This window comes from Calypte anna, chromosome 8 (assembly GCF_003957555.1).
Source record: "Calypte anna isolate BGI_N300 chromosome 8, bCalAnn1_v1.p, whole genome shotgun sequence".
NCBI lineage: Eukaryota > Metazoa > Chordata > Aves > Apodiformes > Trochilidae > Calypte > Calypte anna.
The window spans coordinates 27,719,272-27,732,480 of NC_044254.1; the positions used below are offsets into that span (position 1 = coordinate 27,719,272).

The following is a 13,209-nucleotide window of genomic DNA, read 5'->3' on the forward strand; positions in this document are numbered from 1 at the left end:
AGAATGGAGACTGTAGCAGAAAAGTTAAAAAATATGCCTACATTTTCGATGTTTCAGTTAATCCAGACATGAAATGGAACATTTTATTTTGCATAGGGCAAAGGCCAAGAGAAATACTTAAGCCAGTACAAAATTCTTCAGGCTTTCCTTTTTGCTGAAAAGACAGAAAACTCAGGGTTTGATTTACTCCTTTTTTTCTGTTTTGCTATTTGCCTTCAGAATTGAAACCTCTTTACTGAGAGTGATGTTCAGATGCTGATATAAAAGTAGCTAGAAGTTTTTCATGGGGATGTCTTTGCCTTGTAGATTTGAGTTCTGAGTTTGGGAATGTATTGCATGCTCTTGTGTGCTTGGTCACAAACACCTGCTTATCAGTGCCCTCAATATTTCCTGGTGACCATTGCTGCATCTTCTCAGAATCCCTGTCTTCACCCTTGATAGGATTTCCCCTATTTCCCTGTGCTGCTGTGTACTGGTTTGTCAGTCTTTCAGCCAACCCTAGGATGTTGATTGCATTATGCTGTCTCTGTGTGCATCCTAATTCTTTGATTTTTCCAGTTCCTAGTTATGATTCTTGTTACAGGCTGGAAGCAAAGCAGAGGCTGTACCCCTGCAGGTCTGTTCCCAGCCCTCGAGGTACTGGTAGGGACAGTTAGTAGTCTCATTCCTTTTAGCAAATTGTGCTTTCAGATGTGTTCCTCAGGCTGCTTTCCTGTGCTCATCTCTTCTTGTGTTTTTTTGTCTTTTTTTTCCCCCTCCCCTTTATGAAGTTAGGAACAAGACATATTTTGGAAACTATGCAGGCTGCAGGGCATGATATCAAAACGCTGTTTCTGTGCGGTGGGCTGAGCAAAAACCCTCTCTTTGTGCAGATGCATGCTGACATTACTGGTAAGTTGGAGGAAGTGTGGGGAAAGGCCTGCAAACTACTTTATTTTAGGTGGTTAAATACTTTGTCTTTGGATAAATAAATACTTTCTTTATATAGAACTGTATTTTGCTGGTTGGCTAAAAAGCATGTAATGAAATGTTACTTCCTGCAAGACTGGATTTCCTGAAATTTAAAGTCTTTTGAATAACACAGAGAGATGCAGTGCAAACAAAGCTCAGTACTTCATATTGTTAAAAGACAGAAACTTCCAGCATGATTTCCAATCTGCAGATCTAACACTTACAGGTTTTTAAGGAAGGTGTGATAGAATAAGTATGAAAACTTTGTATGGAATTTTAAAAAGCAGTACGTACAGATTACATGTCAGAGATGTTTCTCACTATTAGGTTTCAAAAAATTACCCAAAACGTGCTATAGAAATTGTTCCTTTCAGATTACAGTAAGTTAATTAGGTGAGGATAAATAATAAGTTGATTAGATGAGCATAAAGCCCAGCACATTTTGTGAGCATGGTTTGCATAAGCTACATTGTACTGAAACCTCTGTTATTGTCATCCTTCTGTTGGACTTCTCCTGACATTTCCTGCTCGTGCTAGACATTATATCCATTATATACAACATTTCTTTTCTGAATTACTTCCAAGTCTGTATCACTGATACAATTTAGAGGATCCTGGATACAGTACCACTGCTGGATCTTGCCTCATGCATGATATTACTTTTGATTTTGTAGAATTCCAGATGTGTGGAAGGCCCTGGGTATGTAGTTCTTACAAGAGGAGGTCTCAGACTTACATGGTATCTTTGGTCTCCCTTTAGCCTGTGTGTGTTGTATATCTTAGCACACCTGTGAGTCAGTTGAATGGACTTGAAAAAATGTGGAAAAAATAACAAAATTATGTGTAGAGGACTTCAGAGACTTCAATGTGTTTTGGGTATATTTCAAATTAAGACCAGTTGAGCTGACAGAATAAAGTCTAAGGCTCAGATTTGGAGCATCTGGTCTAGAGATCTGACTTGCTCTAACATCCAACTCCACTTTATAACCTTGATGCAGGAGGGAAAATGAAAATATGCTTTATATACTTACCTGAAATGAAGACAGAAACGAAGAAGCAAAAAACATAATGCCCATTTACTTTAAAAATTACTGGATAAATTTTAATCAAAGTGATGGTTTCTGTTTGTGAAAAATGATGTTGTCCTTTCCTTAGAGAACTGGAGAGTTTTAGGTGAATGTCAGCTATGTGTAGAGTTGGGATGCTGGTTCACAACGTGTACAAGAAAAGATCTGTGAAAAGGTATTCTGATTAAAATGTAATCAGCAGTTCTTTGACTGTAACTAATGGCCAAGTACAATTCAGTACAAAAAGGCCTTTTTGCAGTCTGGAGTTCTCCCCCATTTGTAGAATCAGTGACTGACAAGGGGTGTCAGAGTTCATCTAACTGAAATGCTCTCAGTTGTGTTGAACTCATTAGAGCCTATCAGATAAAATAACTCACATTCCAGGATCAATCCCCCATTCTTTCCCAAAAAGAAAAAAACCTGAATATATTATTGTTAGCTGCAAATGCCCATGACTCAGCCATGCAGACATCCAATAGATAATTTCGCAGGCCACTTAAAAAGTATCTTGATCTTTTTTTTGTTTGCCCAGTAAGAATTCTGTATTCATTCTGATGATGCAGGAAATGTGCAGTAAATTTTAGAGCACACTGAAAATTGCTTACTGCTTCAGTGCCTGGCAAAGAGCTGTGTAGCTCTAAGCTTGAGTTTTAGATTTTTTCTCCAAAGTTGACCCAGGTCTTGAGACCATCTGGAGGAATGTTCAGGTGACAGGTCTTACACTGATGCTTCAAAGGCAGATTTGTTTGTCAAGAGAAATGTAAGGGATGCTGCAGTTACCCTGGTTTGCTGCTCATTGTTGTTCTAGAAATCAAACAGCAACGTCTCACTGTATCCACCCTCTGTCCCCATCACGTTGCCTGTGCTAACTGTAGGAAGAAATGGCTTAAAGGCCACTGTGGTACCTTTATGTCACTCAAAAATGGTTGTAAGGAGCTTTGCACTGATGGATCAGTGCACGATTGACATGCTGGGACTGCTCCTTGGGGTGTAAGGTGAATTTATTTTGTATCAGTAGTCGTTTCTTGTAATAATAATTTAATTTCTCATTTTGTAAAGTGTGTGTTTGCCTTTTCCCCTGTAGGAGTTCTCCATGGCTCACTTTAGGTCTTCCTCCAAATTTCAGCTCCTTCTGATCTTAGAGTTGGCTCTCGGGAGCAGCATTTTTTTGGGACATAACATCACTGAGGCTATTCACAGAAAGAAGCCCTCCTCCCACCTCTGTGCTTGCATCATCAGTCAGTCAATGAAATTATCTCAGTAATGGAAGTTTAGACATGTGCCAAATACTTATATGAATACTAAATTTTTTGGCTGACTGAGGATAAGCATCTAATGTGCAGCTAGAAAACTATATATATATATTTTTAGTTTTTAAGGAGAATTAAGAAAGCAGACCAAGTTTTATTTATTAGTCTTTTTCCTGCTGTTTTTACACTAATAATAGAGGTCCTAGAAAGCCTTGTGGTGACCAAGGGATGTACATTTTCATGGCAGTACCCACGGGTGGTGAAGCAATAATTTCTATTTCAACTTCAGGATGTATATTGTGTTTGTTTGTTTATTTTCCACTGTTTTAGTCTTGGTTTTGAGTATCTTGCACCATTTGGAAGAGAAGGTTTTTCTTATTATTTCATACATAGCTTGTGAAAGTTTACTAGTCATATTTTAATGTCTTCCAGCAAAATCAGACTGGCTTTGTTTTGACTATATTTAAAAACAAACAATCTTTTTGTTAGTTGCAAAAGAAACAAAAGGGATACCACCCTGTTTTCCTCTCAAGGTCAACTTTTAATAGGCATGTGGAGCTGGAGGGTGTGGGTAACAGGTTTGTACCAAGTTCTTTGAGATAAAAGGCAGTGTCAGAGATCTGGAGGTTTGTTCTTTGTATGCTTTATGTTCTGCATTAATGTTTTCTTGTAAATGTTTTATTTAAATTCTGTATTTTTCACAGAACCTGGAAGAACAGAGCAGAGAGCTGTACATTAATCTACAGTAGACTGTAGTTCTGAATGGGTTGTGATACATGGCTTTCAAGTTCTTTTTGAATCAATTCTTTTTTTTTTTTTTTCTTTAATTATTTATTGTGCCTCTAGTGCAATACTGCTATATTCTTCCTAACAGAGGCATGGGGTTTTTTTGTGTCTAGGCAAGCCTGTTGTCCTGTCCAAAGAAGTAGAGTCTGTCTTGGTGGGTGCTGCTATTCTTGGAGCCTGTGCTTCTGGGGATTTTGCATCCATACAGGTATGCAATGCCTAATTTTATTTTATTTATTTTGTTTTCAGTTTTAGTGCATTTTACTCTTTGACATTTGATACCATGCACAGACTTTAATTCAAGTAGAAAAATTTACACCTCCTGCACAGCTGGACAGGAGCAAATATTGCATTCTCTCCACCCTCTCTTTAACTCCACAAAGTTATTTAGGTGTGTTGAAGATTCATTTGCCTTTTAACTGTAGGGACACACAGGTAGAAGCTGCTATCTATGAAGTTAGGCCATGGGATTTTACAGACTGATCCTGCAAGAGGCCACAATTTCAGCTGAGTTGTATTTGTCCTACTTTCCTTCCTTCTTATTGAGGAATCTTAAACATAAGCAACAACACTGTGCTATTTATGCAGTACAAAAATGACACACCTATGCCCCTTGTCCTGCCCACAGTGAATGCAGAGTTAATAATGAGGATGGAACTTGATGTTTATTCATGTTACTTCAATCCATTAACAGCTGTAAAAGTAGCAGTAAGGCTTTTATGTTGAGTGGCTCAGCCAAAGCATGACTTAGCTGCATTCATAGAAACAACAATAGTATAGAGAAACCCAAAGAAGGGTCTGAAATCCCCAAATCCTATCTTTTTGCACGTGGCAATTCCACTAGAGTAAGACATATCATCTCCTCGTGCCACACAAGGACACTAAACAGTGCACTGCATGCAGTTGGAAACAACTGTTTATCAGGATGGTCTCTGGAAACACTTTTCTTTATAACATCAGACACAGGTATTTGCAGATGAAAATTTGCACCAAAACTTACCTGAAAACAGCTCAACATAAGCTGAGGAACTGGGCTGAGCTTGGCATTTTTCCAAATGTGAAGTTTCCCAATGTGACTCTTGTGCATGCAGTGTAGGTCAGCAGGAAGAGCACTTTCCTTGCATAAGAATTTTTCCATTAAAATGAATCCCATTGTAGCAGCATATAGTACAGCACATATGGATCTCCTTAATAATCCTGGTCCTTGTAAGAACTTCTTAAATATAATTTCTACACAACCTTTGGTGACAGAACTTCATATTTAATTCTTGCTCTTCTTTTAGTCTTCTGCCTTGAAATACATAAATATTTCATTCCAAATTTAAGATGTTTTTCACTCCTATGTGATAACTGAACATGTCAAACCAGGTTTATTAACTGTCTTCATAATGACTAAGAAAATCTAATGCTGTGAAATTTTCTGTGATGAATTTGTATGTAATTCTGGTGTATTTACTTTTTTTAATATATAATATATAAACAGTTCAGAAACATATCCAGTAATGCCAGAAGAGATATGTATATTTTATAGAGACATATATGTCAGTCTGCATCACACACTCTTTCAGGAATCTTTTTCAGTGAAACTAGAGCCTTTGCACCAGCCAGTCACTGCATTTTTTATTTAAACAGTGTTTGCTTTTTTACTCTGATGATGTCAGGAGGCACCTGCCTCCTTGGTTATGGGAATGGGCTTTGGATTTGTAGTAAGCATAGTGCAGGTTCTGTGGGTGTTACTCGATGAAACTTCTCCTAGGGCTTACCTGTGACTGCTGGGAACTGGACTTCATGATTCCTTGTGCTCCCCCTTTAATAATAGAGGTTATTGGCTGTCCTCTAGAAGATGGTTTGTGCTTAATTATTGTGCTTTCCAAAGCTATTTGCTTGCTCAGTCTAACAGTAAAAGAGAAAATTGGTTTTTTTTTACCAATAACCTCTTTCTTTATGCCCACGTTTTTTCGAAGGGGAATTTTTACTGCATTTATCCCAGGGACTGGTCACATTTCTCAGAATGACTTTTGGATATTTCCACTTAATGTAAAAAATCAAAACACTTGCAAGATCTTTGGTTTTTGTGGGTTGGCTGCTCTCCATTTCCTAAAACTCAAGCATCTTTAGGACAGCTTGGAAACAGCTTCTAAAGCCAGGATCCCTAAAATCACTTCTGGTAATCCTAGACCAGCTTTAATGTGCTCTGCTGACAAAAGGACTGGCTGCTGAACAGACACATCAAACCCACTGGTGATAAGATTTAGCAATAGTGCTGCCAGGCTTCTGTCAGGGCATCTTGTATGTGCCTGTGTCTTGTGTAGTGTGTGCACAGTGAGTGTTCCTTTGGCTGAGCTGTTCCTGTGTCTGCTCAGCCTGATGCTTTGGGGATGTAAAGTGTGTTACAGGTGGGAGCTGACCTGCTCATGCATTCTGTCCATGTGGACAGCAATGGTTGTTGTCCTGGGTTTGGCAGTCATCTAGGAAGGACCCAGCTCTATGGTAACCTCATATCCTAGTTAGAGTTTAAGCATAATGGTTAAAAAATGCATTAGAGTTGGATGGGATTTCCTTAGGGGTAAGCATGAGGCTGTGGTGGCTGCTGTTACTCTCATACTCCTGCACTGTCCTGATGCCTGTTCCTGTGGCATTCAATAGCTGGGATTTGGAAATGGGGAATTATCTGCTTCAGAGACATCTTGAGAACAGTTTTTCCAAGGACAGACAACCTGCTTACCTACACACCACTGGATGGTGAACCCAGTTGCAAGTGTATACGAGACAAGAGGACTCTGACCCTTCACTTTCTTGGGCACTTGCTCATAGTGTCTTGAACACTGAAGAGCTTTTCTTCTATCCTTTAGTATCCCTAAATAAGTTTATTCTCACAAAGAAACAAGCACCAATGAACCTTCTTTCTCTTTTCCCTTTTTATTCTACAGCAGTGACTGATTTGTGGGATAGAGCATTTTGTTCTTAATTTTCATGTATTTTTATTCCTATTTTGAGGGATTTGTGGAGTGAATGCTTTCTATTGACCACATCTGTGTTAGTACCAAAATTCTCAATATGCTGAGCCTTTACAAGGAACATTGGAAATGAAGGTAATTGCCAAATTTGTAACCAAACAGGTTAATTTGCTGTAGTCTAGTGTGGTTTTGAAAGCCCAAGCCCCTTGAATTTCATCTTTAGGTAATTCTATCAAGAAAAGATTTACAACCTCCCTCTCTCATGCCTGGTCACCATATGTTATTGCTTCAAAGAATGTTGACTTCCTTATTTTCCTCTTCGTTTACTCTCCCTGCATTTTTGTCTTCTGTGGTAAAACTGAATTAAAACAAGTGGTCTATCCAAAACTAAAAAACAACAGGCAGTGGAGTGAGTTCTTCCCCATTTCAGCTTTTGTTTATTCAGTCTCTAGAATATCTGAAAAGAGGAGAAAATCTTCTGGATGTCTTCTTGCAATTTAGTGGTATCTTTTCACCTGCCCCTACCTGTGCTATACCTGTTTATTTTCAGTGTTTTGACTGTTGTGCCTGTGAGCTGTAGCACAGCCTGGCTGGGTCACAGAGGGCAGTGCTGGGTGAAATTGTGTGAAATAAGGATTTCTGAAATGCACACGGTATTTTGGGGGTTTGGATTTTGGAAATATGTGCTGCATTGAATGAAATAACCTTAACCCTGCTGGCTTAGATGGGTCAATTTATTGCTTCTAGTCATTCCTCTCATGCTGAGCAGCAGGATTTTGGGTTTCTGTGCTATTGTTTCTCTTGTAAAAATATAGTTTCCGGTTCAGCAAGCCAGCAATTCCTTCTCAGTAAAAATGTTCAATAAATAAATGTCAAAGTTTCCAGTATATCCTCGTTACTCTGCCTCACTTGGATGTAATTGAAAATGGGAAGAAGGTGCTGTTTGATTTGGCAGTCATCCAACTTTTTTGCTTTTGCTTTTTTTTTGCTTTTTTTTTTTAAATTTTTTTTGATAACTTACTCTTTGGGACAAAGCTGTACACCAGGGAACAGGATTATTACCTTGTAAAATCCTATAGCCCAGTGACTATTCCTTAATTGCATATTAAAGCAATTAATAAAATTACCTGTATGAAACCAGATTACCAGATTTATTTTAGATTTGCTATCTTAACGTGGGCCATTGCCGCTGGCTTATACAGAAGAGAAGAAGCTTCATATGAGTTACTCTGATACCTTTTACTGATTTATTTCTGTTATCAGCTTTCTGTCATAATTTTTGGTGTAAAAGTTTAGCTGGAAATTAGTATCTACATGGCTACAAGGTTTGTCAGGTATAAAATTGACTTTGGAGGGAGATGAAGTCTTCTTTAGTTTTGGTTGGTTTGCAAGTTGTGATACATCCTTCAAAAAGAGATTCATGGGTTGGTTTTGGCTGGAAGGGAGCATAAACATCATCTAGTTCTATAAAGTTGATTGGAGGTATATAAAAATTAGCCAGATTCTATAGAAAGAAGGGTTAGGTAATTACCTAATGTGAATTAGCTGAATTATTTAGCAGCAGTAGCAGCTGAGGAACTGAAGTAGCTCTTAGGTCCAATTTCTATGCCTGGAAGCAGCCCTAGGAGCACCGTGGATCAAAGTCATCTGTCTTGTCTGCAAGATACCAGGCAGAGTGTCCCCAGCTAGCAGGGAGATAGACTGCAGACAGAGCTTTGGAGTTATGATGGTGCAGGGCAAATTCTTCATTTAAAACTCTCTACTAAAGGAACTCAAAAGATTTTTGTTTGTGCATTATTTGATTGTGCTTAACATGCAGATCTTTCAGTTGTCTAAGGAAGCTGTTAGGTTGTTTAGCATGGAGGATAAAATCAAATCACAAACCCCACAGGTAACACAGGTTTTATGAAGATCAGGCAGGAAGAACATGTGATATTTAGTGTATTGGGCTCCTAACAGTGAAAATATCATAGAATATTGTGGTCATAAAGAAGTTCATTAGTTCAATAGCTCATCCACTCCCTCAGCAATGCACCAACCAGTGATTGTGTGTGGACATTTCATAAGAACACCCATAAGTAGTACTGGGACCTGTTCAGCATTTCTGCTGACAGAACTGGGGAGGCTTGGGCTATTTCCATTTCTGGACCAGACAGTCTCTGGTGTAATTTTGTTCCACTTATTTCAATGGACACACTTCAGTTGATGGTCTGATCCTCTATTCCTTTTCCAAAGCATTACCTGTCAGGTCATGGATTGAAATTAATACAAGTGTCTTGCTGATTTCCATATTTTCAAAAGCAAGAACCAAGTGAAAGATCAGGATGGGGGTAGTTCTTTCCTTAGAAATGGTAATAACTTGGAAAATCAAAAGAGGAAATAAATTGACTTCTCCCTGTTGACTTGGAGAATGTTGCCTTCCTTCATCTCATTAAAAATTCAAAGCACTCTGGTTTTTGAACAGGGTGAATTAGTAATTAAGTGCTATAATCAACTTGTGTAAACATAATACTGAAGGAGAGCAGCAAATTAATCTCTTCATTGGCTTGCCTTGCCCAATTAATGCACCTTTTAGTGAAGGCCATGTTGGGATGGGTTTTTTTCCTCCTGGTCCAAGATTTTGGAAGGAGATGTTTGTTCTTAGGCATCATGCTGTACACAAGGAGTGTGAAGGTGCTGTGATCTTGTCTTTTGTTTCTTCAGAAGTTCCAAATTTGTGCAAGTACAAGTTTGAGTTCAGGGGTTGGAGGAGACCATCCTTGAGCAAGGCTGGCTGACAGCTTTTGCTTTTCTGAGTGCATTATTGGCTGAGGATGACTCCTTCAGCTAAGTGATGTTTTAAAAGTTTCTTCCTGGGTGCATATACCATCAGGCTCAATGGACAGGACATGTACTCCATTAAAAAAATTTTAAAAAGACTTTAAATTTCAGTTCTGAGCTTATATAGCTACTGTTAGAGACAGGGATGGAAAGAGCTGAATCTTCACAGGCCATTCATTTGTTGTTCTCTCACCTTATTGATAACCTTGGAGTTATCAAAGGATGTCATGGACAGTTAATGATTTGGCCTTTACTGCTTGCTGAGCACCAGCCTATTTTCCACATAAGCAGCAGTCTGATGCCTTTGGAGCATATTTGCAGCTCTCCAGGCCTGGTCTCAGAGCTGTGACTCGCCAGTAGAACAGCTCTGTTCCTTTACCTCCATCCTTGGGGTTTTGACACTGAAATACATCTTTGCCTAATTGAAAGGTTGGGTTTTTTCTTGCATAATAAAGTTAGATTCAATATGGCATGCATGAAACCACCAAGAAACTGGCAATGCCTCTGGCTTTTGTATAGAGTCAGCTGCCTTCTTACCAGAAATCTTTAGAGAAATATAGATGAGAGAGAAAAATTAGAAGGCAGTGATTTGATGGCCACTGTCCAGTTCCTTGTGGCCTAATGTTTATGGTACAAAGAGTGCCTTTTTAGTTAGCATATTTTGGCCTTACTGTCAGAAGTCTCTGCAGTAAGGGTAAAAAGCAGATGAATCACAACTACTCTTTTGCCCTAAGGACGATCCTTCTGTATTAAAGCTGAGAAATATAAATGCTGGTCTGTCTCTGCCAAGCACAGAACAAGCTTTCAATCAGTTTGCAAGTGTGATTCCCCCCCCCCCTTTCTCAAGTTGCAATAAATATACAGCAGCATTTCTACTTTCTTTCATCTGACTTTAGTGGACACTGTTTCCATACGTCTGGAAATCCATTTTCAGTGGGAGTTTAATCACACTTATGAGCACCACCACTTAGAGAGTCAAACAGCTGAGATATGACCAGAGCTGATAGCACGATGCTTTCACAAAAGTGCTAAGAAAAGTACCCTCTGTCTTGTTGCTGTTTACTGACATGTGATACTGGTTGACATCTGTTGCCCTTCTCATTTGAGGACTGTTTGCTTTACTAACTTTAACATTTCCACATTGCTGTGCTGTTGAAGTGCAGATACACAAATCTCCTTGGAGTCCCCAAGGTCCTTTTATGAGAATCAGAGAGCTGCTATCATTTGATATCATCCTGCTGGCTGCCTTTTATATTGGAGCTGAGAGAAAAAAACTCTGTTGCTGTTAAATATTCTTGGTGGAGTGCAATGTCTAATGCTATATGCTGTCATACATTTGATGTATTATCAGACTGGTACATGCTGTACAGCAGTGTTTGGTTCATTGTCACAGCAGATGATTTGTAGTCCGTTTCTATCACTTGAAATCATTACAGGTAAAAACTTGCCTAAGAAAATGTCAGTTTGTTGTAGCAGGTCATATAGCTCCTGAAATGATGGATGTTCTTAGTCCATAATCCTAATGCAGAATTCTCAGTTAATGTAAGGCAGTGTTGCTCCAGGATTCCAGGGGAATGACACTGGTTTACTCCAGCGCCCTGATCCAGTCAGCACTCCAGTCCATCATCTGACTTTAAAGTAGGCAAGAAGCTCAGCTGAAGATAAGCAGGACTGCCCATATGCTGAAGTACTTCACTGGATCAGAGCCCAAACAGGAATCTGACACACAGTTCACTGGTAGATGACACATCTTGAAATGATAAAGGCTATTACAGCTCTTGCAATTGGTTCATATTATTACCCATTCAGAAACAAGTTGTGAATGCTGTAGGTAATAGGATACAAAGGCAGTGTCTTTTGTGAAGTGCTGTCCTTTTGTGGAAACTTAGCATGCTCTGGTTTAGATGTTATCCAGTACAGAAATATTCAGATTTGGAGTTTCTCAGTAACTCTTTCACGACAGGGAAAGGCAGCTGCAGAAGGTCAGTGTAATATATTGGCTATAGTCAAACTACCTCTTTACATTAGCTGAGTATTTGGCATAGAAGAGCTAATGCTGAAGGCAACAATCCCAGAAGTTCAGTACTTAAAAGATGTGGCCATATTATTTTTCTAAAGTTAGGCAGTTTAATGAACTAGGATAGTAAAAAAATTAAATTAAACATAGCCTTTTTCTTGGGCATCTGTGGAAGGAGATGGGACACTGTGTTGGGTTGTTTGATGTACCTGTTTATTAGTGCTGTCTGAGAGTGGTGATAAAGATTTTATTACTTATTTGTCACATTTATGGGATGGGCTGGAAAGGTAACAAAGGCCTCTCTGATGCTTGAATGACCAAAGAAATCTTTGTAATCCCCTGTCACTGTGCTGAAGGTGCAGAGCTGGCTTTGTGCCTTGGCATAGCTCCTTCCTCCTGAGTTCTGGACCTTGCCTGCACATACCTGATTATCAGAAACAACCAAATGTGTGCAAATAAAATCTCTTCTGCCTGTAGACTCAACACATACATTGTCATGCCTTTTAGCTTTTAATAAACTCACATCAGCTGATGTTGGCCAAGAATAAGATGTAGTGTTTTGTTAATCTGCAGAAGTTGAGACTCTTACTAAACCAATGGTATTCTTCTCATCTGTCAGGAAGCCCAAGACCTGGCAAGCAGGAGAAAATATGCTGCCTAGAATAGTTTAGGTTCTGCTGCTGTGTGTTTTGGTAACAAACCATGAAATTACCACGGTGGAGTTTCTCTAAGAAGATGTACCATTAGTTTATATTTTTTCAAATAAACAAGATCAGCTTGCAGAAGTTTAATAATATCACAACCTTACAGTTTTTCTAGCTTCCTGGCTCTGTCTTTTATTGAGGAGAACCATAAATATGAGGAAACCATAAATGTGTCTTTCTAATAGATAGATACTTTGTTTAAAATGTGTTGCAATCCATCTCTTTTCTATTTTAAGGACAGGTTTTACCCACATACTCAGAGACACAGCTGAAGTCATTTGGACCTTGGACTGCCCTTCTGTCCAGGCCAGTTATGAAGGGAAAAGTGTGATAGCAATATTTTATGGGAAGGATGAGTACAAAGGAGGATACCATGGATCCTTTGTAACTGTCTGTAGCCAAAAAGGTCCTTTTCAGAGCGTGTCTTGCTTAAATGATGTTCAGAATGTCAAACAAGTTAAAAGTTTCTCTGCCTTCACCTCAATAGCTGAGCAGAACAACCTTCAAGTTATGCACTGGAGAATTGGAAACTCAATCTGGCTACGCTGTGAGATTAATTTTCCATCTGGGATTTGCACTCTTGCTATGTCAGCACAGGGGATCAGACTGCTCTGCGGCAAAGCAGAGGCATGGAGAGTCACAGTGCTGGCTGGCTGA

The 13,209-nt window shown here is 39.0% G+C and overlaps 1 protein-coding gene across 13 annotated transcripts in view; it reads left to right on the forward strand.

Annotated features, from left to right (window-relative positions):
- Positions 1-13,209, forward strand: part of FGGY (FGGY carbohydrate kinase domain containing) — a 298,819-nt gene that overhangs the window by 267,254 nt on the left and 18,356 nt on the right. For all 13 annotated transcript variants that reach the window (XM_030455591.1, XM_030455592.1, XM_030455587.1 and 10 more), the window contains 2 exons: positions 771-891; positions 4,168-4,262. In XM_030455591.1, the coding sequence (XP_030311451.1) occupies positions 771-891; positions 4,168-4,262 (216 nt within the window). The remainder of the gene's footprint in view (positions 1-770; positions 892-4,167; positions 4,263-13,209) is intronic.